General features: G+C 49.8%; 2 protein-coding genes across 3 annotated transcripts; both read right to left on the reverse strand.

Moving 5' to 3' along the window:
- On the reverse strand, positions 1-2,576 carry LOC133352536 (uncharacterized). The gene is made up of 2 exons (XM_061568246.1): positions 2,238-2,576; positions 1-1,237 (listed from the first exon to the last, which is right to left on the reverse strand). The coding sequence occupies exons 1-2, from the start codon at positions 2,574-2,576 to the stop codon at positions 506-508; spliced, it is 1,071 nt and encodes a 356-aa protein (XP_061424230.1). The 3' UTR covers positions 1-505.
- A 1,360-nt stretch (positions 2,577-3,936) lies between these two features.
- Positions 3,937-27,403, reverse strand: LOC133352781 (solute carrier family 35 member F4-like). 2 transcript variants are annotated; one of them, XM_061568659.1, is made up of 8 exons: positions 27,040-27,403; positions 25,213-26,264; positions 17,909-18,266; positions 16,918-17,137; positions 14,211-14,345; positions 11,237-11,429; positions 9,384-9,473; positions 3,937-7,922 (listed from the first exon to the last, which is right to left on the reverse strand). In XM_061568659.1, the coding sequence occupies exons 2-8, from the start codon at positions 25,472-25,474 to the stop codon at positions 7,537-7,539; spliced, it is 1,644 nt and encodes a 547-aa protein (XP_061424643.1). In that variant the 5' UTR covers positions 25,475-26,264; positions 27,040-27,403; the 3' UTR covers positions 3,937-7,536. The 2 variants fall into 2 exon arrangements, with proteins under 2 accessions (XP_061424643.1, XP_061424641.1); XM_061568657.1 differs by lacking the exon at positions 27,040-27,403 and having other exon boundaries at positions 25,213-26,504.

Below are 27,403 nucleotides of genomic sequence, written 5' to 3' on the forward strand. Positions count from 1 at the left end.
TGTATGAATAAAGATTTATTTTGTGGCTCCAAATAAATGTCAATTTGGTACGGTGACCATCAGAAGCGTGTTTCCGTGAATTATTGCTACTTGTGAAATATGCCGTCTGAGCGACGCCAAGTGTATCATTTACACACAACTCCGTTGTGGATGACGTCAACATTTTTTTGTTTGTTCTAGATTTGAAGCTTTCGTGACTGCAAGGATTCATACTCTTAGTTTTTTCGGTAAAGTCACGTAGGTAAAAAATGACTTTACCGAAAAAACTAAGAGTACTTTTTTTTTAGATCAAATCTAAAATAAATTTTCAAGCGAACAACCGTCAATTATATCTGAAATGAATGCCTGAACGTGGTCATCTTGTGTGGTTGAGCGAGCAAACGAGGATGAAGGGTTCTCGAAGTATACATGACAAAACTCTAAAGCGGAGGTGCAAAGAGGAGGTATGAGCACGCGTAACGAGTGCACGCAGTTGGTCGCTGATATCACGGGGCGTGGACGTGCTTTATCGGCTCTTGCGGGGCCAAGCAGATCGAGGCCTCGAGGTGCCCGGCTTCACATCTTTGGCAGCATCGAGGATGGCGCCGCTGCTGCTGCTGCTCCCGCCGTCGCTGCTGTTCACGGGCGCTGGCGCCTGGCCATTGGCACCCGCTGCCTGGACCTGCATCTCTTTCAGTTGCCTCTTGTGGTCGCGCTGGTTCTCCATGATGAGGCGCACCTTCTCGCTGATGTGGGCGAGCATCGCCAGGTTGCTCTGCTCCTGAGCTTCTTCGTCCGCGCGGGTGGAGCATTCCCTCGGCTGCTCGGCTTTGAAGCGCTTGCCGTTGCCTGCCATCGAGGACGCGTGAAACAGTTTGCGCTTTTCGGCCCCGTCGAGTCTGCCGCCGTCGACGAACCCATCGGCGTAGCCGCCCGACTCCATCTCGTCGATGATGATCTCCTCCTCGTCGATCTCCACTTCGACGATTTCCTCTTCGGTGACCTCGTCGGTGTCGTCGCCGTTCGACCCCAGCTTGGTCGCGGAACTGGTCAGGACATGTGCGGGGCTCGCCTCGCCGTAGGGCCTTTTGTCGGTGGCCGCCAGCATCGCGGCGACGCACGCCCTCACGGTGGCCACTTGTGTCTCGGACAGCGACGCTGTCCCTGTGACCTCGGCGGAGGCCCCCTGCCTTGCATCGCTGCCGGCCGATTGTCTGCTGAATAAAGTGCCGACAACTACGTTCCACGCACTGTGTAGCTGCGCAGAAAAGAAAAAAAAACACGGAACAGTTAATTGATGGAGAAACTTGAAACTATTCGGACGTTTCTTACTCGGGTAAATAATGAAATAATGCCCAATGTGCATACCGTGTCAACTCGTACGGTTTACCCCCTATTCTTTTGCAGGGAAATTGAGTTTTCAGGTCCATACGGCGTACAGCCGTTTCAATACGGGCAAAGTTTTTTGTATGTGTTTGTGTTTCTCCCTTGTGATGGGACTTTGTAGGATGAACGTTGAGATTTATAGGGGCACGGGATGACCAATAAGGTCTGGATTTGTCTGTCACAAGGTAGGCACTGATAGGGGGTTGACGGGTATGATTGTGTGAGTACTGTATTGGACATTGTCGCATAGCGGACCAGCTGAGAACAGAGGTACAGGCGTATATGTGAAAAAAGGTCAGATATGTGAAAATCCAAAGCGAATAAGAGCAACACCAATGCGCTAATGTAATACTGCGCTGGGTGTGCGCGCTGAACCAGCCATGTGCGGGGTCGAATCATTTTCCATTCAAACACGTCCCACGTGTTATTGCTTCCCATTTGAGCCCTGCAGCCACTGGAGGCGCTGCATTCACGACGATGTTAAAATAATCGATTCTCGAATCAGATCGCGACCTCGAAATCGAAAATGCGTCGACTCGGGAAGCAGGAGGGTCGTTTGCGATGTTCATTTAGAAGACGTCTCCAAGTCCCGTTCAGGCTGACGGACTTGAATGTTAATGCTTTATCGACAAACGTCCGTGCGTGTTGATTTAACCGTGTTCAATTAATATTGTAACCTAGTCCCCATCCCGTACCCAAAATAAACCAAACCACACAACAGTCTTGGGGACTCGGTAAACAATGACGAGGTGTAAATCAATTATCTTTAAGATCCACCCTTTGCCGTTCTCAAGACACCTGTCAGCCTCATTTGGGCCTTCGCCCGGTTTAAATCATAACAACAACAACAACGGAACTTTTACCGAACTCACCACGGAGATGACCGCAACTGCCACCGCCCGCAGGCCCCGCGCGACCGGCAGCAACGGCCAAGCGAGCAGATGGAGCAGCAGCACCGCCAAGAGCAGCAGCAACAGGAGGTCGCAGGCCTGGGCTACGCTCCAGCCGGCAGGGAGGGCACAGCAGGTCCAGCAGCCCGTGTCCTTGTCCGGCCGAGGCACGCACAGCACCGAGCGAGAACACGGAGATTCTTCGCGGTCCCACTGCCGTTCCTCCGCGTGTCCTGCGCCGCCGCTTCCAGCTCCTCCACGCGGCGTCCCCTCTTGAACTTCAGCACCACTGCCGGTGAGGACAGCGATCGCGTTGCCCATAGTGGGGGTTGGTGGGTCGGTGCGTGTGGGTCGTCCCCTGGACCCCCCCCTCCCTCCTCTAGGTCGACTCGACCTTATACGATGCCTGGTGCCATGTGGAAACGGGGATTGTCGAGATGAAGGCGGCCGTCCTGGGGTGATGATGGTGACGGCGGCAGCGCCGCCATCGCTTCCTTCCTCAGCCGCGTGCACCACCACCAGCAGCACCACCACCTGACCGGGACTCTGAATGGTGCTCGTGAACAACGCTTTGCCCCAACAGCCTGTGCGGCTATACCGGCGGGGGGAGGGCGTGTGGCTGTCTCGTGGGCGAAACTGTTGTTGTTGTTGTCGTTATACTGCACACAGTAAATGCCAGAGCTTCAGCTTGTTTCAAGATCATTTTGCCAGTGTCTGTCCAACAAAACGGGTGTTGTACTTCTTTTGAGTGCTGGGTAATGAATTCCCCTTGTCTCAGAATGAGAATTTTTTTTATATATATACTGGAGGAATCGGATCAGAACGCTACAACAAACAATACAAAAACACGATAGGAGTGCAAAGTATCAATAAGATAAACAAATCATTCTAGATTTGAACCCTTGATACAGTAAATTTAGCTGTGACGGTCCCACCTGATGACGGTGACTTGTGTTGCCTCCGAAACGTCGTGATTTATTTTATTTCTATTATTATTTCTATTATTTTTATTATTTATTTTTTACCTACGTGACTTTACCGAAAAAAACCTAAGAGTATGTAAACAAATCACTTGAAAATATATACAAATAAAACAACTATTTTTCTATCTCACCAAGTAAAGCCCACTGACCTCCTGGGATTCTTTTTCAGAAGCGACCTGGCTACACATGATAGCCCAATCACTGGGCTTCCGGTGTGATAAATATAACTCGGCAAACTGGGATCAAAATGTAAGTCGTGGCCATGCAACCCAAACTATGGGCCGTGCGGAAAAGCACGAAGTCTACGCTCTTTCAACGGAGCAGGAGGAATAGCAAAACTCGACGAACTCCCAACGCCTGGAGCCCTCTCGTCCTGGCTTCCAGACCTACACATTGACAACCAGCTCCTGAACTTATTGGCAGAGGCACGAATAGAATATCGAAATAATAAAGATGAATAACGTACTACATTCGGGAATTGCCTCGTTCATATAGCGCAAAGCTGCCGCTAATGCGCTGTTTCACAACGTCCGCAGTTTTTCACAGGCGGGGGAAATGTTGCGAGTAATCCCATTCTCGTTGTTTTCCTGGTGATTTGTTTTTTTAATTGGCGAGAATAAAATATGAAAGAATGTGTAAGTCGGGTGATTTGTTTTCCCAACTCGAGAGGCGTGTGCTTGGTAATGTATCGTTTGAAAGTGCAGCGTTGCCTGTGACCTGTCCCTGACTGAATTCATGTCACGCGTGGTTTAATTTCACGTGGGATTATTTCGCTGCGTCCTAAAACCATTGCTGGATGAAGGGCCGTGGGAGGTTATTTGACCATACTTCACCACGCTGATAATTGTAGGTTGGTGGAGGTGGGAAGCATAGAAGTGCAGCAGAACAATTCACTTTTCTGCATTGCCCACTGCGTGAAAGTGAATTCAGGTGCATTGGAAATCCAGTCATTGTAACTTGAACACAATGCGATGGGACTTGGGCTGTCGTGTTTGTGAGGCATACAAACAATGCATTTACCGAGCTGCATAGGACCCGACTAAGTCAATTCTACGTGAACACATGGCATCGCTATCCCGAAGGTATTACGATCACCGACATTATTGGTATGATCGATTTGAACTCGATATGAATGTATTGGAAGGCGTAGATTCAAGATTCAATTATTGTTTAATACTGAATGTAGTGGCCTCGAGTGGCTGAAGGGAATCACGTGAAGCTATTACATACAATATATGCATTGAAAAACAGCGATCTTTACATGTGCAATTCGATTAGATTCCATGGAGTATAGGTACAGATGCAATATTAATCTATATCAATAGCTGCATTGTCGCACCTAGAATTATTACGCCTATGTTTTCTCGCGTTCTTTTCAGGATATGCCATTTACAAGGCGAATCTCACAGTAGAAGTTTCAATACAACTGAATTGTTTTGGGTTATATATATACGTACGGCAGCATTGTTACCGTGGGGATGCAAATACTTGGCCCAAAAATAGTGCGCAATATAGCAACGATTACAATCCAACCCCAGCTCACAAGGAGTCATGTGATCTATCAGTTCAACAAAGTGTCCGCACCTTTGTGTAGAGCTGTCCCTACATCAGTGGCCTTGGAACAATGGCTTGTGACTGGCCAAGGCCAGGGTTACGTGTTTCCCCAGCGCCTTCACTGTGGCACTCCGTGGGAGGGATTTGAATCGGACAATGAGATCAGAATATCCATCTCATTGTGGTGCCGTTTGAATTCTATTCGAATCGAGGCAAAATTAACAAAAACAAATATTCGCTTAAATTACCCACTTGTTGTTACGGTACTTTAATGTTTACGAATGTGTAAAAGAAGTATATTTAAGCGTTATATTTTTTAAGGAAAAAAAAGTCAACATATATTTAAGTGGGTGCCACCCCAATCGGCAGTGGCAGTACAAACTGCCACCGCCGATGGGCACGGTTGGCTACGTACGGTGCGAAATAAGTCCAACATACATCCACGATGGAATCTTAGCCAAAGAGACCAGAATAGTCTCGTTTGCAAGAGTCACCAGGGTAATCATACTCACAAAAAGCAATGAAACACAGTCCAACAATATAGCAAATAGAAGTCAAGAGCAAGTTACAGCAGAGGTTGAAAACAGCACACAAACATCAATCAATATTAAATCAACTACATTTCTTGTCGTTGCTTCGAACACAATCGTTTTAAAACCAGTAACGGTAAGTTACAGAGGCATCTGAAGAGTGATTCCTGCACTGATGTTGCACAGTTGTACTCTGCTAAGGGTGGCCATTCTGCCGTGTGAGTTGGGTTTATCTGTCATTGCCTGCACTGTGGCCACGATGGCGCACTGCTAATAATCGGGTTATATGAGCATGCATTGTAAATTGTTACGCGATATATTCAAACTGTACAGTATATTTGTTGAATAAATTACATATAAATTTTTGCTGCTTAGAAATTTGTACGAGGTATACGCACTATGCTGTATATATATATCAGTATATATCTATGCAACGTAGTGTTACATACTTAAATATGTATTTACATTTCAATACATAACATGATTGTTATTATGATTTTTATTATTTTCCCCACACAAAGCGATAGTCCCGATCCGTTTCTGCTCTGCCCCATCTCTGGAGCTGCTGTTCAGTTTTTATCGCAATGGATGCAGTCTGACCAAGGTGAGATGTAAAATAATGTCAGAGGTCTCCCTCCCATTCCCTCCAATTCCTCTCGCGCCTTTGAATTGCTGCCTTCTGTGCGACGGGTCTACACTCACCGACTGTTCGTCTGGCCTGCACTCCCTGCAGTGAACTGTTTACATGCAGTGGCGTAGCTGCTGAGTGTGCAGGCGGTGAAATGCGCCAGGTCCCGTGAGCTACGGGAGCCCAGGTCTCAAGTTACAGAGAAAGAGAAAAATATTGTACAGGAGATCCCATTTTAGTGTTGGTACCAAGGCCCATGCCAACCATGCTATGCCACTACTTTACATGTCAACTCTGTGCAGGGTTTCTGCATCATTTGTTTTGGGAGTTTTCTTTGGATTCATACTGCCAGTCCTTTTGGAACTCGTCATATTATGTGGGCATTGCTCAGGTGTATAATAACAACAATAACCACCATATATTTGCCTATTGTTTTTCTGTCCACTTGTTTATGGATGGCACAGTTTAATTTTGCTGAGTGCAGCTCATATATTTGACGTGAAGAACTGCAGTCTGCCAACTCTGTATGGAGATGTATGCACTGTCCACTCTAAGATGTGTTGAAATCACATTGTGCCCGTGTGTGTGGACTACGAAAACTGATTTTTAAAATATGGCTCCCCCCCCACCCACACTTCCCGCTTGTGTTAGCAGCATCATACAAGGATACAAATAATCCATTTGGGAATCTCACAGAAGTGTTTCGAGAATGGACTGCAAAATATTTAACATTTTTTAGCGGAAGCGACCTTTTAATCCTTTACACAGTACGAGGCTCACTTTCACACGAGCTCTGCCATGAGATTGTAACGTGACAATCCAATATCTTTTTTTTCCAATTCTCAGAACAGGTATTGGTCAAACCGACATTAGAATTTCATCAAATCAAATTGCAAAACCGTATTTAATATACATTTTTCGGCAGTCATTTATATTCAGCTGAGACCATCAAAGCATTAAACTTCAGAATCCGGTTTAATCAGGCGGATCAATGCCAGATCCAGACGGTGGTGGCACACGCCTATAATCCAACACTGCGGAGGTGAGGGTTGGTAGATTACAAATCCCTTGGGCATTGAGGTGCCATACCCTGGCTTGCCAGGCGAACGCGGGAAAACGAACGTGGACTCCCATCGGTTCCAAATGGATGGGATGAAGCCTCTCCCCCGTGCACGCATGGGTTTTGTCTGGGCGTCCACTTTTCTCCCACATTAAAAAAAATATTAAGAGGCTAAAACGCCTTTATATATAGAGGGCCACAGAGCTTGGGAAACTGTTGGCATCTGCTCACCACATGCTGTCTGTGTGTCCCCGCGATACAACCCGGAGGCCGATGCAGCACAACGGCGAAAGCCTACGCCGTAGCCTTAAAACAGGCCGAGAGACCGCAATGACGAAGTGTCATCTTTACGCGGAGACAAAGTGTGCTCCTGAAGCTGCAATGCAATATGTTTTCTTAAATCACTGTCGCCGACCACAGGCCCAGAGCTCCAGAACGCCATGCAGCCATCGACAAAACAGCACCCTCGAAGGTGCGAGAAGAGATGAATGAGGGTGGACACGTTCCTTGACTCGAATTGTGACGTCTAGAATGCGCTCTTGGCCAGCTTGGCCGCGCGGAAGGCCTGCATCACACTGGAGCACTCGCCCATCCGGTGGCATTCGTCGGAGGCGGCGTCGGTGGCGGCCTCGGTGGCGGCGGAGGCGCCGGCGGCGGTGCCGGCCGCGCGCGCCGTCCCGAGGGGCCGCTCTCCGTTCTGCGGCGCGGGCCCGCGGCCGCCCGGGGTCGCCGGCCGGGCGGGCCGGCCAGGGGCGGGGGATGGCGGGCGGCGCGCATTCCTCCTCAGCAGGCGCAGCGCCGCCTCGTCCCAGTCAGAGGGCAGCAGCAGCAGCGCGAAGGCGGCACAGATGAGGAGGGTCGCGTTGAGCCGCACGGCGCTGAAGTCCACGTCGGACCGCAGGGCGTCCGTCACTGCACAGACCACGCATCGGCGACGTCCCCGTTATAGAGCAGCCCCCCGCTGACCTTGATCCCTTGCGTTACCAGGTAATCGCGTATGCGCGCAGCCCCTTTCGTCAATCCGCTGCTGGATGAATGCTTCCCCACCCCGTGCGGGTCATCGGGGTTATTTAACGATACCTCGCCACGTTCGTCATGCGGTTTGGCGAAGACGGAGAGCACGAGCTATTGGAGCAGAGTACAACACAACCGTGGATTTAGCTCCACTGCTCTCTGCTAAACCTTATATTTATATAGTGCCTCATATCCAAGGCGCTTTACAAGGGTTATAATGGTACAATGAGGTTGTCTTAGGGTGATATGGTGGCATAGGAGGAGGAGGAGGGAAAGAGGTGAGGAGGTAGGGATGGAGAGAAGCTCGTGGGAACAGGGAATCACGGTGGGTGCCGAGGGATGAAGTATGGACCAGGGAGAATACGTGGGGGTCTTGAGGGAGGAGCGGAAACTCGACAGGGAGAGGGGAGCTTCTCGCTGCTTCATGTGGAGGGGAAGTTTGCTCCTGGTGCAAGGGGGCGAGTAGGGAAAGGAGCGGAAACGGTGGATGGTGCACAAGGAGAGGGGGAGGTGAGGAGTGGTGGGAGGGATTGAGAGCGGAGCGGGCGGGAGGGGACGCTGTGTGTTGTTTATCGTGATGCTCGCCCATTGAAACACGATCCAGGCTCAAGCCTGCTTAGCTTCCGAGATCTGACAACAGCGCGCACATTCACCGATATTATTTGGTCATCGGCGTATACAGCTGATCCGACAGCTGGATACGTTTCACGCGAGAGCCAATGCTGCCGAAATGATTTTAGCAACACCGTCACCTAGTTGTCCATCTTCACGACTGTATACTGATGCCAGGTATTCCACTGACTGTATATATATAGCCGGCATCTAATTGATATGGATGTCCCAAACCTAATGGAAAAAAATTATTTTTACATACTGGTGAGTAAGGGGTGATTTGGCCAGATCAGAGCTTAAAACTGGGATGTTACCCAGGATGATAGGATTATGGCGCCTGCCTTTATTAACGAGCATCAAGGGACCGTGAATGATTATCCGCGAGGTGATGCAGGTAAAGGTAAATGCAAAGGCGCTGCCTTGATGGCAAAGAAGGGCCTCCACTAGCAGCAGCTCTACAGAGCCCCTCCAGATTGTATGTTTTTGGCCTACTCTTCCACTCTTGACAGACGGTGATACAGGACCACAGGATTGTTGTCTCATCTGAGGACGACGTTTCCTTGCAAGTCAATCCACTGCTGGATGAGGACCACCTGCCACCAACACCGAACGAGTCGTGGGATTGTTTCATCACAATTCACCACACCGGTCAATGCAGGTTGGTGAAGGCCGGTAGCATAGACGTGGAAGCATAGTGCAGTACAACAATGGATTTTGCCGCACCGCCTCCTGGTGTAGGGTACTTGCCTGCGTTTCCTGGCACACTGAGAAGCACCCCCAGGGAGATGAATATCGGGTAGGTGACCACCACTCCAAAGTTAACCAGAACGTTGAACACTGAAAATCAAACAAAACACCATGACAACGTTTTTGGAGCAAAGCCAAGTGAGCAATAAACACATCTTGAAATATCAACTGTTTTATTGTTAATGATTTTCAAAGTATACGGGGAATTTTATTTTATTTGTAATTTCAAGGCTCGAAAATGTTTGAGACGTGTTGAAACAGCGTTGAGGAATGGCTCTCCGTTGGAACAACTTAGAGGCACTAAATGGAAGGATGCGTTGGAGCAGTGGCACAATGGTTAGCGCGCTCGACTCTGAACCCAACAACCTGAGTTTTGTAACCAGCATGGTGAAGTATGGTCAAACAATCCCCATCCAAAGGTGGATTGACAAAGGTGCTGTGAACCATCATCATCATTACGACGTAATGGTCGGAGTGTGTTTCACCAATTAGCATGGTCACGTAAACGTGACAAAATCACGCACGGTTTGCGTGCAAATAAATGTCCTGGCACAATCGATCAGAGGTACAGAGACGAATGATGCCTCTGTTTGTTCACACTATGAGACCTCCTTTACCAGTAGCAAAATATAGTAATAGGTTTTTACCCTTTCATCTGGTACAAAAACTGACACCTTTATACAAGGGATCATGTTTGCAATAACCACAATACAAGCAGTCAAAATGCAAACAAAAAGAAACAACTCTGATAATGATAATGATATGCACTGTCCTTGAAGTTGATTGGTCCACACCCGAGACAGCTTTTCTTAGAGCCTAGTCTCCATTGGTGTTGGACCAGATGACGCCAAAAGGCGTATAAAGGTGTCAGTTTTTGTACCAGATAAAAGGGTTAAAACCTATTACTCTATTTGTTCACCCTGGTAACGATCTGCAGTCCTGGCGCATTGCTGCCTTGATACATCTTCACTGTTTATGACCAAATCCTATGTCCTATTTCTAACACGTATCTTGTCATTTCTGTCCAGTTTATTCAGTCCTTTTTATTATCACAAAGGAACAATCACCTGTGATTTGCATATACTCTGCAGGCATTGCAAACAATACGGTATACCCTTAAGCCACACTAATGCGAGGTTGCGAGCGGAAAAATCGATGTTAATGTATGAAATTATCCATGCTTACTTGCCAACTGGAAGTGCCTCAACGAGTCCGAGAGCTCAATCTCTCAAGGAGTCCCTACTGGGGAGGGGCCGCTTGCAAGCCAGAGGTCACCGGTGTCAATCTCCCGGGGCGGAATTTGGAAACAAGTTTATTAAATTCACCACCCCCGCCGCTTGCCCCCCCCCCCTACCATCTCTTGTCTACCCAGCAGTATAAATTCATTTGTCATTTATAACTATTTTGTAACTCTTTTTTTTTACCAGATAATTCCCACTATAGTACTATACCGCCTTCAACATTTATGAACGACGGGGTGTTTAAGGTGAGCGATTTGTCGTATTATCTGGCCGTATAGCAAATAAAAAAATACAAATACTTTACAAGTAAAAAATGCGTGATTAAATATTTATGTGTTTTTTTTTTTCATTTAGGGCCCCTTTATAACATATGCTACAAGCCCCACATTAGCTTAATCCGGCACTGCGTCCATGCCCATACATGTTCTCATGATCAACAACAGCCACAATGTATCTGTGCCCGTATGAAGTCCTGAAAAGAATGGATGTCGACTCGAGACGACCGAGTCAAGTAGAGGAATCTGCACTTCTTCGGACACGTGACCGGGATGAATGGTGACCGGCTGCAGCGCCGCACCGCACGGCCGCCGCCGCCGCGGCGCGAGGACGCACCGAGCAGCAGGCAGGCGAATCCGCACACGTGGCCCCAGGGTAGGGCGGCTGGCGAGGGCCAGTACTCGACGTGCGTGAAGTACAGCGCGACGGGCAGCACCCACACGAAGAGCAGGTCGAATAGTCCCAGCGACGAGAGGAACTGTGACGCCTCGCCAAGCGTGGCGCTGCCCAGCAGCATCTTGCACAGGATCTGCGGGGGGCACGGCGAGTGGGGGGAGAGGGGGGGTTGCTTTAATCGACGGCCCTGATCGTCTAGCCGCCGGGAGCTCGCGGACGGATTTGCATCGCCAGAGAATCGCCCGGGCATGGGCCCCCGGGTCTCGTCAGATCTCAAGAGGCTAAGCGACGGTTGAGCCTGGCGAGCACTTGGAAGGGAAGACTGGCAGGGAATATTCGGCACTGTAGGTTTGGGCTACAAGGTGGACAGGAGATGGTGGTAGATCAGTGGATTCATACTCTTGGGTTTTTTCGGTAAAGTCAGGTAGGTAAAAGATAAAAAATAATAGAAATAAAATAATAAATCACGACGTTTCGGAGGCAACACAAGTCTCCGTCATCAGATGGGACCGTCACAGATAGATTTACTGTCTCAAGTAAACCCACTCACTACGTCAAGGGGTGGAAACTGGAGTATGACATTAAAACGAGACTCACAAAACAGCAATTATTAACGGTGGTATGTTTCTCTTCTAAGACGTTTGGTCCAGCGTAGAAGAGTAGGCCAATAATACCTCCCCGTTAAGTGGTGGCTGTTCCTCAAGCAGTGTGGCATGAGAGACATGTCAGTGCTGTACCTTTACCGTTCATTACGTCTAATGTTTTTACTTGTTCATGTTCAAGCATTAATATGAATAAGTGTAACTTATCTGAATAAATAAAAAAATCTTACGTGTATTGCTTTTCATGGGGTTCTCATGGAATGTTGGGCCATGGACAAATTCCCCCATTTCCTCTCCACCCCATCCCCATCTCTCTGTCTGGCTCTGGCTGGAGGTTACACGAAGCACGTGCTGCAGTGGGTCGGCAGAGCAGCCTGTATGCCCTCTCAGAGTGGCTCGCCATCTCTGGCACGTGATGCACTGCAATAAGTGATGGGCCCTGGAAACAATTAAACCGTCTAGGAAATTAAACCCATCGTCTCGGCCCCGTTCTCTCCCCGGACTCTCTTTTCGGAATTATTAATGAAACTGTTTTTTATTTCCATAAATCCTCTGGAAGTGAATTCTTTAACACAAGAAAACGGTGAACTATTGGAACGGGTTACCCGCCAATTGAATAGAATCTGACTCTATAAAGAGTACACATGGCAGAGGCAATGTGAGAAGTAGGTCAGCGGGGACAAATCCAGACCTGGCTAAAGTATTTTCATGAGAGTCACCATCCATGTAACGTGCTGGCTACCGTCGTACCAGCTGCTCGATGCGGACCCTGTAAACCCTCCCTTCCAAAAAATACAACGATTTCGCACGGAAGATATGCTGCACTCACTAGCCATGTAACGATGATGCTTTGATGAAATCGATTCAAGTTGATTCACTCGCACATGCACATGCGCAGCCCTTTAGTCAATCCACTCGTACTGTTGCATTTGGTTTATTACTGCAGGAGGGTGCCAGGGGGATATAAAGCTCCAAATGCGGGATTGCTGCATTAACTGCAGATGTTACTTCAAGCTAACAGAGTTTCAAACAGGAATACTGCAGGCGAAGTTATATATATTAATGACGGCGCCAAGATGGCAGGGCAAGAGTCTTGACACATTGTCAAAATTAATAAATGCTTGTCTTAGAAATAGAACGATGTATACCAGCGTGACAATTTCAAAAGGAACATTAATTGTAGGATAACATATTGGTAATCAGCATAATGAATGGCACCTTGTAAAAGAACAAATGAGATTATAAACCCACAGATTACTGGATTAGCCTCTCCCTAGGGCGGTGTGTAGGCCATGGGGGTTAGAGGATCATACCTCAGCACGCTGGTCAGTGCGCGTATTGGTGACGGCAGAGAGCGCAGACGTGAGGGCATAGTGCAGTACAACAATGGGTTTTGCTGCGCCGCTGTCCTCTGCTGCCACATCAGCTACAACACGTGTGTTGTCCACAACGGCCACTCATACAATCACTCTCCGGGCTCACTCTTGCTTAGCTTCTGAGATCTGACGAGAATCCGGATGATTTGGTCTAAGGCTCACTCGCAATACATGTATCAAATTGCATGTTAAAAAGCTTTTATTTACAATGTATACACATGTTACATTTAGGCTAATGAGCGAATTCATGAGACAGTACAAGTGAGAAAAAAAGTTCCTGAATTGAATCGTCGATCACAAATTACGAAAATTCATCAAATTATCATGGGAGGGGTATTCATGGACTTTAGTAACATGGACTTTAGTAACATCTGTATATGCTGAGGATGCCTCCGTCACAACATAATTAAAGTGCAGGCCGGAAAAAAAAACGGCTAACGAAAACGTGTACAAGAAAAAAAACCTGTACGCGGCCTCTGTGCATTGTGTTAAAAACCATGAGCAGCAGTTCCTGAAGAGGTGCATTGTGGTCCTCTCGTCTTCGGCCACCGTCAACGTTGGTTTTGGCTGCTAGCCACCGAACAAAGACGGTGGTCACCGCATCGCGTGGCGCTTTCAGATGCGTTTCTGGGGCCGTCTGGAACGCTCTTCCTTCCGATATCAGGAAGCCGCTCGGAGCGATGCACTTTTAAATCATCATCTAGATTGACAAACTCATTTCTTTAGAACTGCTTTTAATGTTTAGTTTGTTGTCCTACCCCCGCACCTCTGATTAGCACGGTTGGCTACGTACGTTGCGAAACAAATTCAACATACACGCATGCAAAGTAAGTTTGAGCAAATGTGACCGATCGACAGGCAGCTGCGATACAGAGGCAGACAACAGCGGGCGGACCGGCGGCTGTCATTGTCAGCACTCATCGGCACAGTCCCTGCCTTGTAGAGGGCGGACGTGGACGCGGAGCCGACAGCCAGGGCCACCCCGACCACGGAGTCGTGGTTGAATCCGTCCACGTACTGCACGTAGACCATCATCACGATGCCGGCAATGGCCAGGATAGTGGCCACCATCTGCGGCAACGCGGGAGGCGGTGTGGGGGAGACATTGGTTAGTGAGGGACGTCCCGTGGCTGAGCGGCATTTGCCGGTGTGGTAATTGGTGATCACACTGAAGTGGCGGCATCTGCTCCACAGTGGACGTGAAAGATCCCGTGACGTCAGTCGCAATGAGTAGGCCACCGTTTGCCAGCGTAAAAATAAAAATACGAAATAATAATAATAACCCGCATAATTCATCCAAGCACTATCCAGGCTCGACCCCACTTCGCCACCGTGATGGGGGCGCATTCCAGGTTATGCGGTCGTAGAGTCGTCCCACTGACGACTCACGCTGCCAGTTATTCTAAGAAATCACGTAACGGCCCGCACGGCCAAGCCACGCGGGTATAAATGGGTGTCAGGGCAGAGAGTCGCGCGCGCACCCCGGGCACACGCGTGTGGCTAGGGCGGCACACGTGCAGCGGGGCCGTGCGCCACCAACTGCATCAAAGGTCGAGACGCACGTGACGTGACGCATCGATTACACTTGAAAGTGACGCGCAGGGCGGTGGTCAAGCACGCACATCAATAGCTTAAAACATTGGGGGGGGGGGGGGTGGAGGTTGCTTTATGTCATGCATCATTTAAATGTGTCGTTTCCTGGCCCATGAAGCACCAATTTCCCGCACCTCCGATCAGCACGGTTGGCTACCTACGGTACCAAGGAAGTTCAACACACACACACATACAGACACACATCAAAGTAAAAGGTCTTCCTGCATCAAGTGCCAGATTCCTAGCTCCCTCTGAAACCCCCCGAGTTGACAGCTCGGCAGACAAATGAATTGCACGCGAGCAGAGATGGACTGCAAGTTCGATGCAAATCGAGACGCAATAGATGCCGCGGGTATTGAGAGGTCCGTTCATTAACTAATGCGCCGCATCTGTGTGCGTTCGGCTGCAGTGGTTATTCGGTAGATGTCTAGTTTTAATCTAACCGTGCATGTGGCATCACCGTGCTATGAGCACGCTGATACGAGGTTGATTCACGGACGTAGCTAACATCAACGACTGCAGGGATTCATCTTCTTGGTTCTTTCGGTAAAGTCACGTAGAAGGGAAGTAATAAAATAATAAAAATAAAATAATAAAAATAAAACATATTATGTTTTATTTTTATTATTGTATTACTTCCCTTCTACGTGACTTTACCGAAAGAACCAAGAAGATCAACGACTGCTCATGAGCCCTGCCTTGGCCAACCGATCGGTAGCACGGTTGGCAACGTACGGTGCGAAAGAAGCTCAACATACATCGCAACCTGCTCTCATCATTGTGGTGAAGTATGGTCAAAAACAATCATGTGACTTGACAGGACTTTGAGTAGACCTTCATCCAGAAATTAATTGACAAAGAGCTCGGTATAATATATTTTCATTGCATCTATGTTGATTTTGTTCGCCACGACGTTTATCCATTTACTGAGCAATATGGTATTTTAAATGTAATTACTAATTAGTAATTCATGTCCAATGTATCCCAGCAAACCAGGAAGGAGGCTATGCATTAACAATTAAAGATCATGCCCCTGGAGTGAGAGAAAAAAGTAAGCCCTGGCTCCCATCGCAGGGATGTGGAATGTTGAGGTGGCCGCGTGGGTCAGAGGTCAGAGAGGTGATCTAACGCCGCTGTGAGATCCTGGATTTGAATCTGAGATCCAGCTGCCCGTGATTACACCGGGTCTTGAAGTTTAGCAAGTGAACGGTCTCAGCTCAGTCACCAATGACTGCAAATATTAACATTTGGTGTTTAAATTAATTTGGGTAATTCTGGAATTAGAATATCGGTTAGGCTGCCATGTGAGCAATGTCAATCTCATATGAAGGTGTGTGGGAAAGTACACCCCTGATTGACTAAAGATGACGAGGCGACATGAATATATATTTGTATGGAAGTTCCATGAAGTCTCCTACGTCCTTGGGCATGTGGGATCGCACTACGCCGCGAAAATTCCGAACAGCAGGACAAGCCGCTGGGAATGGGGGCACCATCCAATAATGAGCATATAAAAAATTTCAGCCAATTCTTTGCAAAATCATAACAGCGCTCTGACGCGTCAACGGGCTGCACCACGTAGAGCGAAACGTCAGACATCGTGCCGAACGACAGCACGCGCGACACGACACGAAAACCCATCGGTGAGCTGAACAGCAGCCACGAGAACCAACGCAGCGGCAGAAAAACAAATGTGACAACTGACTCTGCAAGCTGACGGTGGACGCCAGACAGACTAACGAGGAGGCCCAGCGTGACACGTCGCCGGCTTTCACGACCAATGGAATCGATAATAAAGGGGTTTTTGGGGGGGGGGAGCAGATCGTGTAAACATAAATGTGTCGTGAAAACCCGCCACCACCCGACACAGCCAATGAGTGAGTTCCGTCACGTAAACAAAACGTGCCAATTCGTATCTTATATTTCAATAGCGCATTGATCCAATTCGCTACGACTCCATCACGCGCGGGTGTGTTGGAGAGTTAAACGCCACGACGAGCCGAGAATCGATCTGGAGGCACTTGGGCCAGACGCGGGCGCTCTGCCTCACCCTGACGCCCACGAAGCGATCCTTGAGCACGATCCACGACAGCAGGAACACGAAGGCCTTGTTGCAGCAGAAGAGCGCCGAGGCGTCGCTGGGCGGCAGCTTGCGGAGCGACAGCAGGTACAGGTAGTGCGTGGCGAGCCACAGGGCGCAGAAGGGAGCCGCTCGCTTCACGAAGAGGCGCGCCGTGACGCCCTCCTCCCCCCGCAGCCGCACACACTCCCTGAGAATCAGAGTCGCAAACAGACGCGGAGGTTTGCCCTATTCCTGTCGCAGTCTCGCCCCACAGATTCCTCCACCCATGGCCGAGGACTCGGTGCATTACCACGCTGGCTTGTTTTGTCTCGTCCGCGAAGTGTTCACGCGCCTGCTGCTATAATGCAGGTCACAGCAACACACTCACGCGCCCAAGTTACCCACTCGCTCACCGCGCTCCACCACCCACTCCACCACCCACTCCATCACTCACTCCATCACCCGCTCACACGCCCAACCATTCATCTATCGCGGTGGTTCTTAACTTGGGGTGCACGCACTCCCTGGGGGTGCGAGACATGACATTTTTTTAGAAGTTAAATAATCGAAACACGAATTGGCACGTAAGTACAACTACTTTGTTTCATCAACCCTATGTATTTATTAACATTATACATTTTTTAACGATGAGAACCAAAGGAGCGCACGGCTGCAGTAAAGGTTAAGAACCACTGGTCTATCGCACTGATCATGGTTACTGTCCCCACTGCTTCCTCTGCCCACGCACACATTCAACATTTGTTTCCCTGCGCAGTATCCATGCTGCAGCCTACGCCCCTCTACACCCACGGTTTGAGAACCGCCGCTGAGCGCGCGTGTTAGCGAGACCTCCTCCGCCGCCGCCGCAGAAGAGACTGACAGTGTCAACGCTTTTGAGGTCTCACGCGGCGACCCCTCGGCCTGAGACGGTGTTCCGAACAAACTACAAACTAAAAAATCAACAACAGCAGCCACGTACCGAAAAATCTTAATGGGCGAACGCTTGTCGCCGCGGTGGCTGAGCACGTGCATGGCGTAGTAGATGGGGAAGAGCAGCACGTTCCAGGCGGTGGAAAACCACGCCAGGAAGAATGGCGCAGACACCTTGCAGAAGGCGAGGCGGGCGAGCTGACTGGCACCGACCAGGCACCCGGCCACGGACACCGAGACGAGAGCCCCCAGGGCGACCCGTGCCAGCACGCGGCTGGAGCACGGTGGCGCCCTGCGGACTGGGCAGCCGGGGCAGCAGCAGGAGCAGCGGGCGGCGCTCGCCTCGATCGCATCACGAGTCTCGTCCTCGAGTCTTGTTGGCTCTGGGCTGTCGTGTCTGGCCCTGCCTGCGCGGGGGAGGGGGGGCGGTAAGCGCGGCGCTGCGCTACAAACAACACGGCCACCAACACCGGTGACGATTATCTGAAGCGGTCCCGGGCCTCCCCTAGGTCGACTCAGCCTCAAATGAGTACCTGGTGCGGTGTGTAGAAATTAAACGTCGCCACTGGGGAGACAAAGGCGGTCGGGCGTGGTGCTGGCCACCCACCCCCTCTTGTGCCGTGCCGGCCTTCATAGGTGCTACTCGCTAACAGCACTTACCCCAACAGTCTGTTTAATCATCTACGAACTTAAGAGAACAGGAGGACAGCCTAATTTGCAAGAGCGACTTGGCGATGATTTGTTTGAGTGGTTCGCGGGCTACTTTTGGCACTGTGACAAGCTCGGACCCTCACCTACTCTTGTCCCACTCTTGCGACTGACGAACAGGGCATCTTTAACATTCGCTGCGAAGCGGTGAATCTCTTAGTGTGACACCCGCGGTGACCGTGAGGGCGGCGGCTGGTTTCGAACCCTGGCGCCTACACGCAACGACGTGGACACGCGGCCCTGGCGATGTTTCGCACTGCACGAGCAAACGTTGTGCCCGACCACGTCCCGACGTTCCGTGCGATGCGGCCAAGCGCGGCGCGTCTCTCGCTCACCTTCAGTGTGGCTGAGCGCCACCGTGGGTCCGCCGCAGGCAGTTAGAGGCGCCACTCTGGGCGAATGCTTCTTCATTGGTTTTGCTTTACCCTGCTGATGATGATAATGATGATGTTATTGCTGAAGCCACTGCTGCTGCTGATGATGATGATTCTGCTGATGATTACAGCGACCCCCGCGGACGCTTTCCTATCCAGCGCACGCACGTGAGTGTCCGCAGTGGAATAAACACCGTGCGCCCCACGTGCACAAATGCAAAGATCCCCCGTGTAGCCTAAACGGGCTGTTGGGACAAGTGCTGTCAGCGAGCAGCACCTATGAAGGCCGGCACGGCACACGAGGGGGTGGGTGGCCAGCACCACGCCCGACCGCCTTTGTCTCCCCAGTGGCGATTTTTTTTACTTTACACACCGCACCAGGTACTCATTTGAGGCTGAGTCGACCTAGTGGGAGGCCCATGTCCGGTTCAGAAAACCGCCACTGATGTTGGCCATGGGCGGGAATCGAACCCGAGTGGCTGGGGTTGTCGCGCAGCGCGCTAACTGCTCAATACCGCTCCGCACACACAAATAAACACACGCGCGTGTGTGTGTCCGCGTCTGTGCGTGCGCGTGTGCGCACACGCACGCGTCACACGCGCATAGATTTGCGCAAAAACAAACACTTGGCTCCAACCCCGCACTCGCGCAGCAGCAGCAGCGCATCTGTAGGCTCCTGTCTCCCTCCTGTGGATCTCACCACCACAGGCAAATGTGTCTCCTCCCAACCTTTCATCCTTTGCAGCTATCATGAAGACACTTCAGCAAGCATTGCAACGCCGCTACCCATAGCCGCGTGGCACCACAGACACAGTTGATGTTTGTTTCTTAGCGCTTGCTTGAACTCAGATGGTTTGCGGCATAACACCACTTCTTTCTCCCTGTGGTGCATCAATTAATGTCCTTTTCCATTTTTAAACAATAAAGAGGGTAAAGGTGCAGTACTGACAATGACTTGCTCACGTCACTGCTGGCGGAAGGGCCTCTATTATGTACAGGGAGCTTCTCTCGTGGAAGGTATTTGGCCTATTATTCCACACCTGCCAGATGTCTTGGAAGATGTTTTTGATATATATGCAGGGTTTCCCCCCCCCCATCCTCTTGATTTGATATTTTGTTACAGTCCTCCCCAGAACATTCATGACTATTAGATGGTTATTGTATGAAACTCGTTAATTGACAGGACACTCTTGAAAAAAAGTCACGCCACTTCGTGTGGCTCTCCTGCACAAATATGTGCATTGTTATTCATTGATAGATGGTGGTTATATCACACCATCACAACTGTTATTATTTTTACAATTCTGGACCGTTGTAGCAACCTTCGGCAATCATCTTCCTTGTGAACAATGCTTTTGTTTATGTAATAATAATGATGCTTCGGTAAGAATAACAATCACCAGCGGCAGTAGGAGTGTCATTTCCCAATAAAGGACTACTATGATGATCTGGTAATCATGTTTTTGTAAAGTAGAATAATAATCATCATGCTTGAAACCAATGATTTTGTTGGCAAAGGCCATTGCTTTGTATTTTCCCAAAAAAATATCAGCATCATAGGTATCTATATCACAATATCTCTGCATTATGAACGTTCGCCTATTAAAACAGCCCTTTCTGAATTAATTTCCGAAGGCTTTCCCAAGCCGTGTAGGTCGTGAGCGTTTATCGACCATACTTCACCACGCCGGTCACGGTAGGCTGATGATATTGTGCGGGGGCCAGGACCGGTTCAGATATTATTCACCACTGATGCTACCCGCTGCAGGGAATCTAACTCTGACATGCGGGTGCAGAGCGTCGTGCGCTAGCCACTGAGTCACCGCTTCACACACACAACTCCTGCCTTGCAAGCCACGCTTTTCTTTCCGAATACAATGCGTTTTTTTTTTAAATAAAAATCATCGTCATCATCATCGTCGTCCAATCCTGCACATATTCCGGCAATGTTTTGTGATCGTAACCTTCGCTTGAGCGGCAAATAATTGTTGTTAATCCGACGCCCGCAGCTTTGCTAGCAACGCCTTTGTCACCGGAGTCTATAATCAGAGTCGAACCATATCGTGGAGTTCCACTAACGCACGTGGATTTTCCGCAGGGCACCTGCCTCGACCACTCTCTCCGTCGACGCAGCAATGCTCCAGCGACACCCACAGACGGCACCCCGGTGTCTGTTGATGCAGCACGGTATACGCAGAAGGGTTGCGGTAGTGGTGTGGTGAGCGCGCTACACATCTGGCCACCCGAGTTCGATTCCCGCTCACGGCCAAGACCAGCGTCTGGTGCGGTGTGTAGTAAACATCGCCACTGGGGAGACAAAGGCGATCGGGCGTGGCGCTGGTCACCCAACTCCCCTCGTGTGCCGTGCCGGCCTTCCTATGTGCTCGCTAACAGCAGCACTTGCTCCTAAAATCTGTCAAGGTTAACCAGGGGGATCTTTGTATATGGTAATAATACAGCAGGAGCATTTGCTTCGCCGATGAGACCCAGAGTGTCGAATCCAGCCCAGCGTTTTACTTGCTTCAGCTAATGCTGCTGGATACGATTGCTCTGAAAAAAAAACCCCGATGGCCTTCAAGCAGAAGCGGTTCGTGTCCACTAGGAGCGATGGGGCGCCGCTCCACCGAGCAGCTGGACATAAGAAACGATTTTTCTAATACAAAAAAAAATACTTTTCTATTAATTGCTTTGTTGTGTTTAAAAAATAAATAGGTACATAATGATTATTTCAACGTGAACTCCCTACTGCAGATAAAATGTTAAGTTGTTCGTATTAAAAACCGCTGCAACGCCACGGTCTGATTTATTTGTGCCTCGCGGAGGTCTCGGGGCGGCTGTGAATGTGTCCGACTGAGAGATTTCCCCTTCTTGGTTCACTGCGATCAGCGTCTATCGTGGTAGCCACGCCGCTTGAGACCCATTCAGGACGGTGACAAAGGCGCCCGTGGCCGTGACGAGTCGCGAGGGTGCATCGTGCAGAGAGATCGGCTCACAGCCGAGACGATCGATTAGTCAGTGTCAGAGGGGGGTGTGTAGTGTGGACTTGAGGGTCATGGGGACAGCATGTATGTGCGTTGTTATTTTGTTTCGTGTTGTTCATAAATGTCTACCGTGTTGGTAGAAAAATTAACCCGTAAAAACAAAGTTTTTCACTATAAATCCTTTATATGCGTGGCGGCTAGAGTCCTCTCGTCCTCTGGCTTGAGATGGCTGCCACCTATGGGTCAGATGATTGTCTGCAGTATTAAACAATTGGTAATTAAATATTTAATTTGTTTTCCCTAAACAGTGTAAAATTTTGGAAAAAAAATTTCACGAACATTAATTGTCTCGCACAACGAGTATGTGTGCAAAATGTCAGCTCGATTGGATCAAGGGAAATGGGTTAAAAAACGACCGAAAGATTTGCAAGGTCGTAAGCGCGCAAGCAAGCAAGTGAACTTAATATAAAGGATTTAATAAGACAGTTATATCACGGGAGGGCCAATAACATGGCGAGGTTTTTGTTTTTACAGATGTCACTCACAACAGCCACGCCTAGTGGACATGCCACGAGCCGCCACTGACTAAATGTCCCTAATCTCTCTCTCTCTCTAATCTCCCCCATTAACACAACTGACGTGCTTGCGTCCGGGGATGGGATTCCTTTCTAGCTCAGACCCCGCTTGCTTGCCCATCGCCACATAAATCACCTCTTGTTGTAACAGCTCTCTCGCTGGTTCAGCAGTTCCACTGCTGGATAATTTTTTTCCGCCTGAGGACGACCGCTTGTGTTGCGATCGAAACGTCGTGATGTGTTTTTTTGTTTTATTTTTCTTCCTACGTGACTTTACCGAAAGAACCAAAGAGTATAAATGTATTTTGTTTCGATTTAAAGCTTTCGTGACTGCAGGGATTCATCTTCTTGGTTCTTTCGGTAAAGTCACGTCGTGAGAATTGTATTTTATAATGTTTTATTATTTTATTATTTTATTATTTCCCTTCTACGTGACTTTACCGAAAGAACCAAGAAGATGTAATGTGTTTATTGTGTTTGTTGTGGGCGGCAGCGGTAATCCGGAGTTCGATCCCCGACTCGGGCCACCTTCCGAGCGTGCAGTTTGTGAGTTTCTCTCTCCCTGCTCTGCATGGCTGCGATTTCCTCCCATAGCTAAACAAACAGACAGAAAGCCATACAGCGTCACTGGTTTTGGCCAAACATCACAATGCTGAACATTTTACCTGTCAAACGACGTACTCATTTGAGATTACACACACAGCAGCAGCAGCAACATCGCCACCCGCCTACGAAGTCAGGAACCCCTCTTGAATTATTGGAGACTCAACGGAGCTGTGATCAGTGTCCGTGCAGTGGCAAGACTCTGCCCCTAGATGGCAATGCAAGATCGAGATATCCGCTACCGTCTGCACGTCAAGTTCACATCTGACGGCATACCGTACACATGCAGCCCTACTATGAGCGTATGACCACAGCTACAGACTTAGTGCTGCTTGGAAGCGAATCATCAAATAATGCATTATTTAAATGCATGCCTATACTGGTCACTATACTTCAAATAGGGATTAACGTTGAACATTAACTGGCACGGCTATTTGAGTGCGCACAATGGACAGGAGGTACAAGAACAACGGGCTTGCATAATGGACATGCATAATGTACGTTGATTACCATATATATAACACAACCGGCAATGGATACCCATAGTCATTATATGCATTCGTTCATCCCCACCACCACTTCGCTCACGAAGGGCACACAAGTGACCTCATCACATCTACCCCTCTATTTGAGGAAAGAAACAGGAGAATTTCTCCACATATCTGGCTATTTGCCTGATGAAGCTAGTTGTAATTACTGACGAAACATCGTACTCAGATTGTAATTGTTGTGGCTTTGCTCTCCAACACACCGGCGTGCTGTACAAGTGACGAATTGGCCACGTTCTGTTTACGTGACAAACCTTACTAGTTGGCTGTGTCGGGTGGTGGCGGGTTTAACGACACATTTATATATTTACGCGACCTAACCCAAGACACCTGTATTACGGATTATATTAGTCACAGCCAGTGTACGCGTTCAGCCACGTTTGTCAATCCACTGCTGCATGAGTGCCTGCCCGCGCCATGCGGGTCGTGTGTGGGGTGGGCAGGTGATTTGTCCATACTTCACCACTCTGCTCAGTGCTGGTTGGTGAAGGCGGGGAACGTCAACGGGGAGGCATCGGCGTGGGTGCTGCACTGCCCTGTGCTGCCCAAGTGCTCGCGAACAGCACTTGCCCCAACAAACTGTTGAAAGGCTATACGGGGTATCTTTGTCTTTGCTGGACACCACGAACCCGAAACGGTAATACGGTCTGTAACTTCATTTTGTCTCCACAACAAATGACGTCGAACTGATTCAACATTGCGGATATTCATTCAGGGGAAATTTCAACGGATTCTCTACATCATTGCGTCAAACGTGGAATCAAGGCAAACATTTCCATCACAGTTGAAGGATTTGCTGGCGTCACTTAACCGCTTGGGAACACGAACACAACGTGAATAGATGTCGTTCGCAAATGTGGCCCATGTAGGCCATCCTTCAAAGGGCCGAGCAGATGGAAATCTGTGGGTGACACCTCTGAGCTGGTGGATGGGACAGCGCAGTCCACAGAGCTGTAATGTAGTACACAATACCTGTGTGTAGTACACAATACCCCCTGTATGTACTCAGGCTTAAAATGTGGCCCTGAATTGTTGTGTAGGAAAACTTCTGGAACCATGGCAGGGCCCTCCTGAAAATTAGTCCTGAGACTCATCGAGGTTTGGCTGGGTATTTTTATTTTTTAACCAGGTAAGGTCCCACTGAGCTATACAGCTCTTTTTGAGAAGCGACTTGGCCACAAATGATAGCTCAACGAAGTGGCTTATCGTGTGGAAATGTGTAGCAGCAAAATACTCGAAACGCATCTTTCTAAACGTCGTGGGGAAAACCGGAGGACCCGGAGGAAAATGTACGTGACTACGGGAAGAATATGCAACCTCCAAATATACAGCAGGCGTCAGGGCTGGGATCGAACCCGTGCGCTTCTGTATACCAAGCGAGGCAGCTAACATCTCGCCACCGTAGCAAGATGTTAACTGCCTTAAAATCACCCCAAACAAGTGAAATTCAACAAAAAAAAATCCACCAAAGTGCCGCAAAAATTGACCACAACCACCGCGATCACAAAGTCCGAATGTTATTACAAAAACAACAACAACAACAATAACGGGTGCGACAACTCACCCAGGTGCGAGCAGGAGATGAGTGAATCTCTGCGGCTGCACGCGAGCCCTGCCCGCGGCGCGTAGTGGCCGTAGCAGCTTCCCGTGATGCGCATGATGCGCTGCTCGATGGACGCGAGACCCCCCGTGACGCTGGGCACGTCCAGGAAGGAGCGAGACGCGCGGACCCCGTCCGCCCCGGGGAAGCCCCCCCACGTCTCGCGCGCCGCGTGCAGCGAGCGCAACTGCCCCAGCTGCGGGCTGATGTCCGACAGGCGCCGCATGGGGAACACGTGGGCAGGCACGGCTGCTGCTGCTGGGGCTACTGCTGCTGCTGCTGCTGGGGCTACTGCTGCTGCTGCTGCTTCTGCGAGGATGGTCTTTGGCTGTAGGTGTCCTCGGATGCAGATGGTCCTGTTGCAGCTGGTTCGGATGCAGATGGCCCTGTGGCAAAAGGTTCAGGTGGAGGTTTCTCGGATGTAGATGGTCCTGTTGTAGCTGGTTCGGATGTAGATGGTCCTGCTGCAAGAGGTTCAGATGAAGGTGTCTCGGATGTAGAGGGTCCTGTTGCAGCTGGTTCGGATTTAGATGATCCTGTTGCAAGAGGTCCAGGTGGAGGTCTCTAGGATGCAGATGGTCCTGCTGCAGATGGTACGGATACAGATGATCCTGTTCCAGGTGGTTCAGATGAAGGTGTCTCGTATGATGATGGTCCTGTTGCAAGTGGTTCGCATGCGGCTGTTTTCAATGTAGGTGTCTGTTTCAGATGTCTTCAACGGCTGGTGCACGAGTGTCCTGCAACAGGTGTCTCCGTTGCAGCTGTCTTAAATGTAGGTGTCTCACGTGTATTGGTGTCTTTTTTGCAAGTGGTCCTGCTGCATGTGTGTCGGATAAAGGTGTTTTTGTTGCGTTTGTCCTGGCTGTGTGTTGTCTGATGCATGTGTCCCAGCTGTACGTCTCTGATGTAGATGTCCGAGCTGCAGTTGTTCCGCGTTGCAGGTAACTTCGAAGCAACTATCCGTCTGATGCAGGTTTCTCGACAGCAAGCCTCTGATGCAGGCGTCCCGGCTGCAACTGCAGGTGCAATTTCACCCGGCACACCACACTCAGTATATATCTCGCTGTGGCTGTGTCTGCAGGTCACGTGCTACCTACTCCGGTGTCAATCATCGACCAGGAAAATTAAGTGTCATCACCCGGCACACCGCATCCAGGATCACCTCTCGCTATAGCTGCGGCATCGATATTAGTCACACGCCAGCCGACCCCAGCGCTTGGCGTGCAAGTGTCGCGGTCTTTCCAATTGCCGACTCTACTCGCACAGCCTCGATCATCGCCGCTGCCAACGCAGAGCTGCGTTACAATACAGGGGTGGCCGCCTCTTCTTGGCCGCTGTCTCACGCTCTCCGCAACTGCTGTGTGTAGTATACAGCCACGCAGCACCGCCGTGCTAATGCGTTCACAGTGCCCTGCTCCTAAGAGCTTCTTCCGATGCGCTTCCCCCTGCCTCTGCGTGATGTGACGGCGTGCCTCTCCGAGAGTCCGGGTGTGGTTCGTGTAAAGTCGCACGCCGGTGTTGACCCAGTGTATCTGTCTCTTTAATCTATGGGTCTACGGCAACCCCATTCGAGAGTGTATTTAGTGTTCCGCTAAAGAACGTACAGACATTTGCTCATCCACTGCTGGATGAGTTGCCACTCGATGCCACAGCCGAATAACCCTCCTCTCTTTATCCCACCATCATCACGTCCGTGCCGAACTCTCTGTCTCGCCCGCTGTGCATCTGATTCTCCGTCTGCATCCTCAACGTGAATGCGTAAAATCGACTCCACTCCTTCCCAAGTCTCACCTGCCTGACGTCGTCAAATTGCAAGCCGAATGCGCAGCAGCAGCAGTAGTAGCAGCAGCAGCAGGGCGCTCCGTGTCTCCCTTGCAGCTTTCGTGAATGACTCCGCGGCGCGCGCATCCGTGGCACTTTCCCGACAATTCACCTGCGAGTGAGTGGCGGTGACACCACGAGCGAGCGAGCGAGTGAATGAGCGGCGTCGTCTACTCACGGCCGAGCAAGTGGGCAATGGATAAGCGTGTTGCTTCTACTGCTGCAGCAGCAGCAGTGGCGGGCATGAGCAGACGCAGCAGCAGCAGTAGCAACAACAGCGGATGCAATAACAGCAGCAATAGCACCCACGCGCTTATAGGTCAACGATGAATAT

This window comes from Lethenteron reissneri, chromosome 41 (assembly GCF_015708825.2).
Source record: "Lethenteron reissneri isolate LAM-NWPU_2019-01 chromosome 41, ASM1570882v1, whole genome shotgun sequence".
NCBI classification, from domain to species: Eukaryota; Metazoa; Chordata; class Hyperoartia; order Petromyzontiformes; family Petromyzontidae; genus Lethenteron; species Lethenteron reissneri.

Coding starts and splice junctions, on each gene's coding strand:
- LOC133352536 (XM_061568246.1), bottom strand. CDS start 2,576: ATGGGCAACGCGATCGCTGTCCTCACCGGCAGTGGTGCTGAAGTTCAA. Junction 1,238..2,237: donor CAGTTGCGGTCATCTCCGTG/GTGAGTTCGGTA, acceptor TTTTCTGCGCAG/CTACACAGTGCGTGGAACGT.
- LOC133352781 (XM_061568659.1), bottom strand. CDS start 25,474: ATGCGGCGCCTGTCGGACATCAGCCCGCAGCTGGGGCAGTTGCGCTCG. Junction 18,267..25,212: donor CATCTCCTGCTCGCACCTGG/GTGAGTTGTCGC, acceptor TCCCCCGCGCAG/GCAGGGCCAGACACGACAGC. Junction 17,138..17,908: donor TCGCCCATTAAGATTTTTCG/GTACGTGGCTGC, acceptor TCTGATTCTCAG/GGAGTGTGTGCGGCTGCGGG.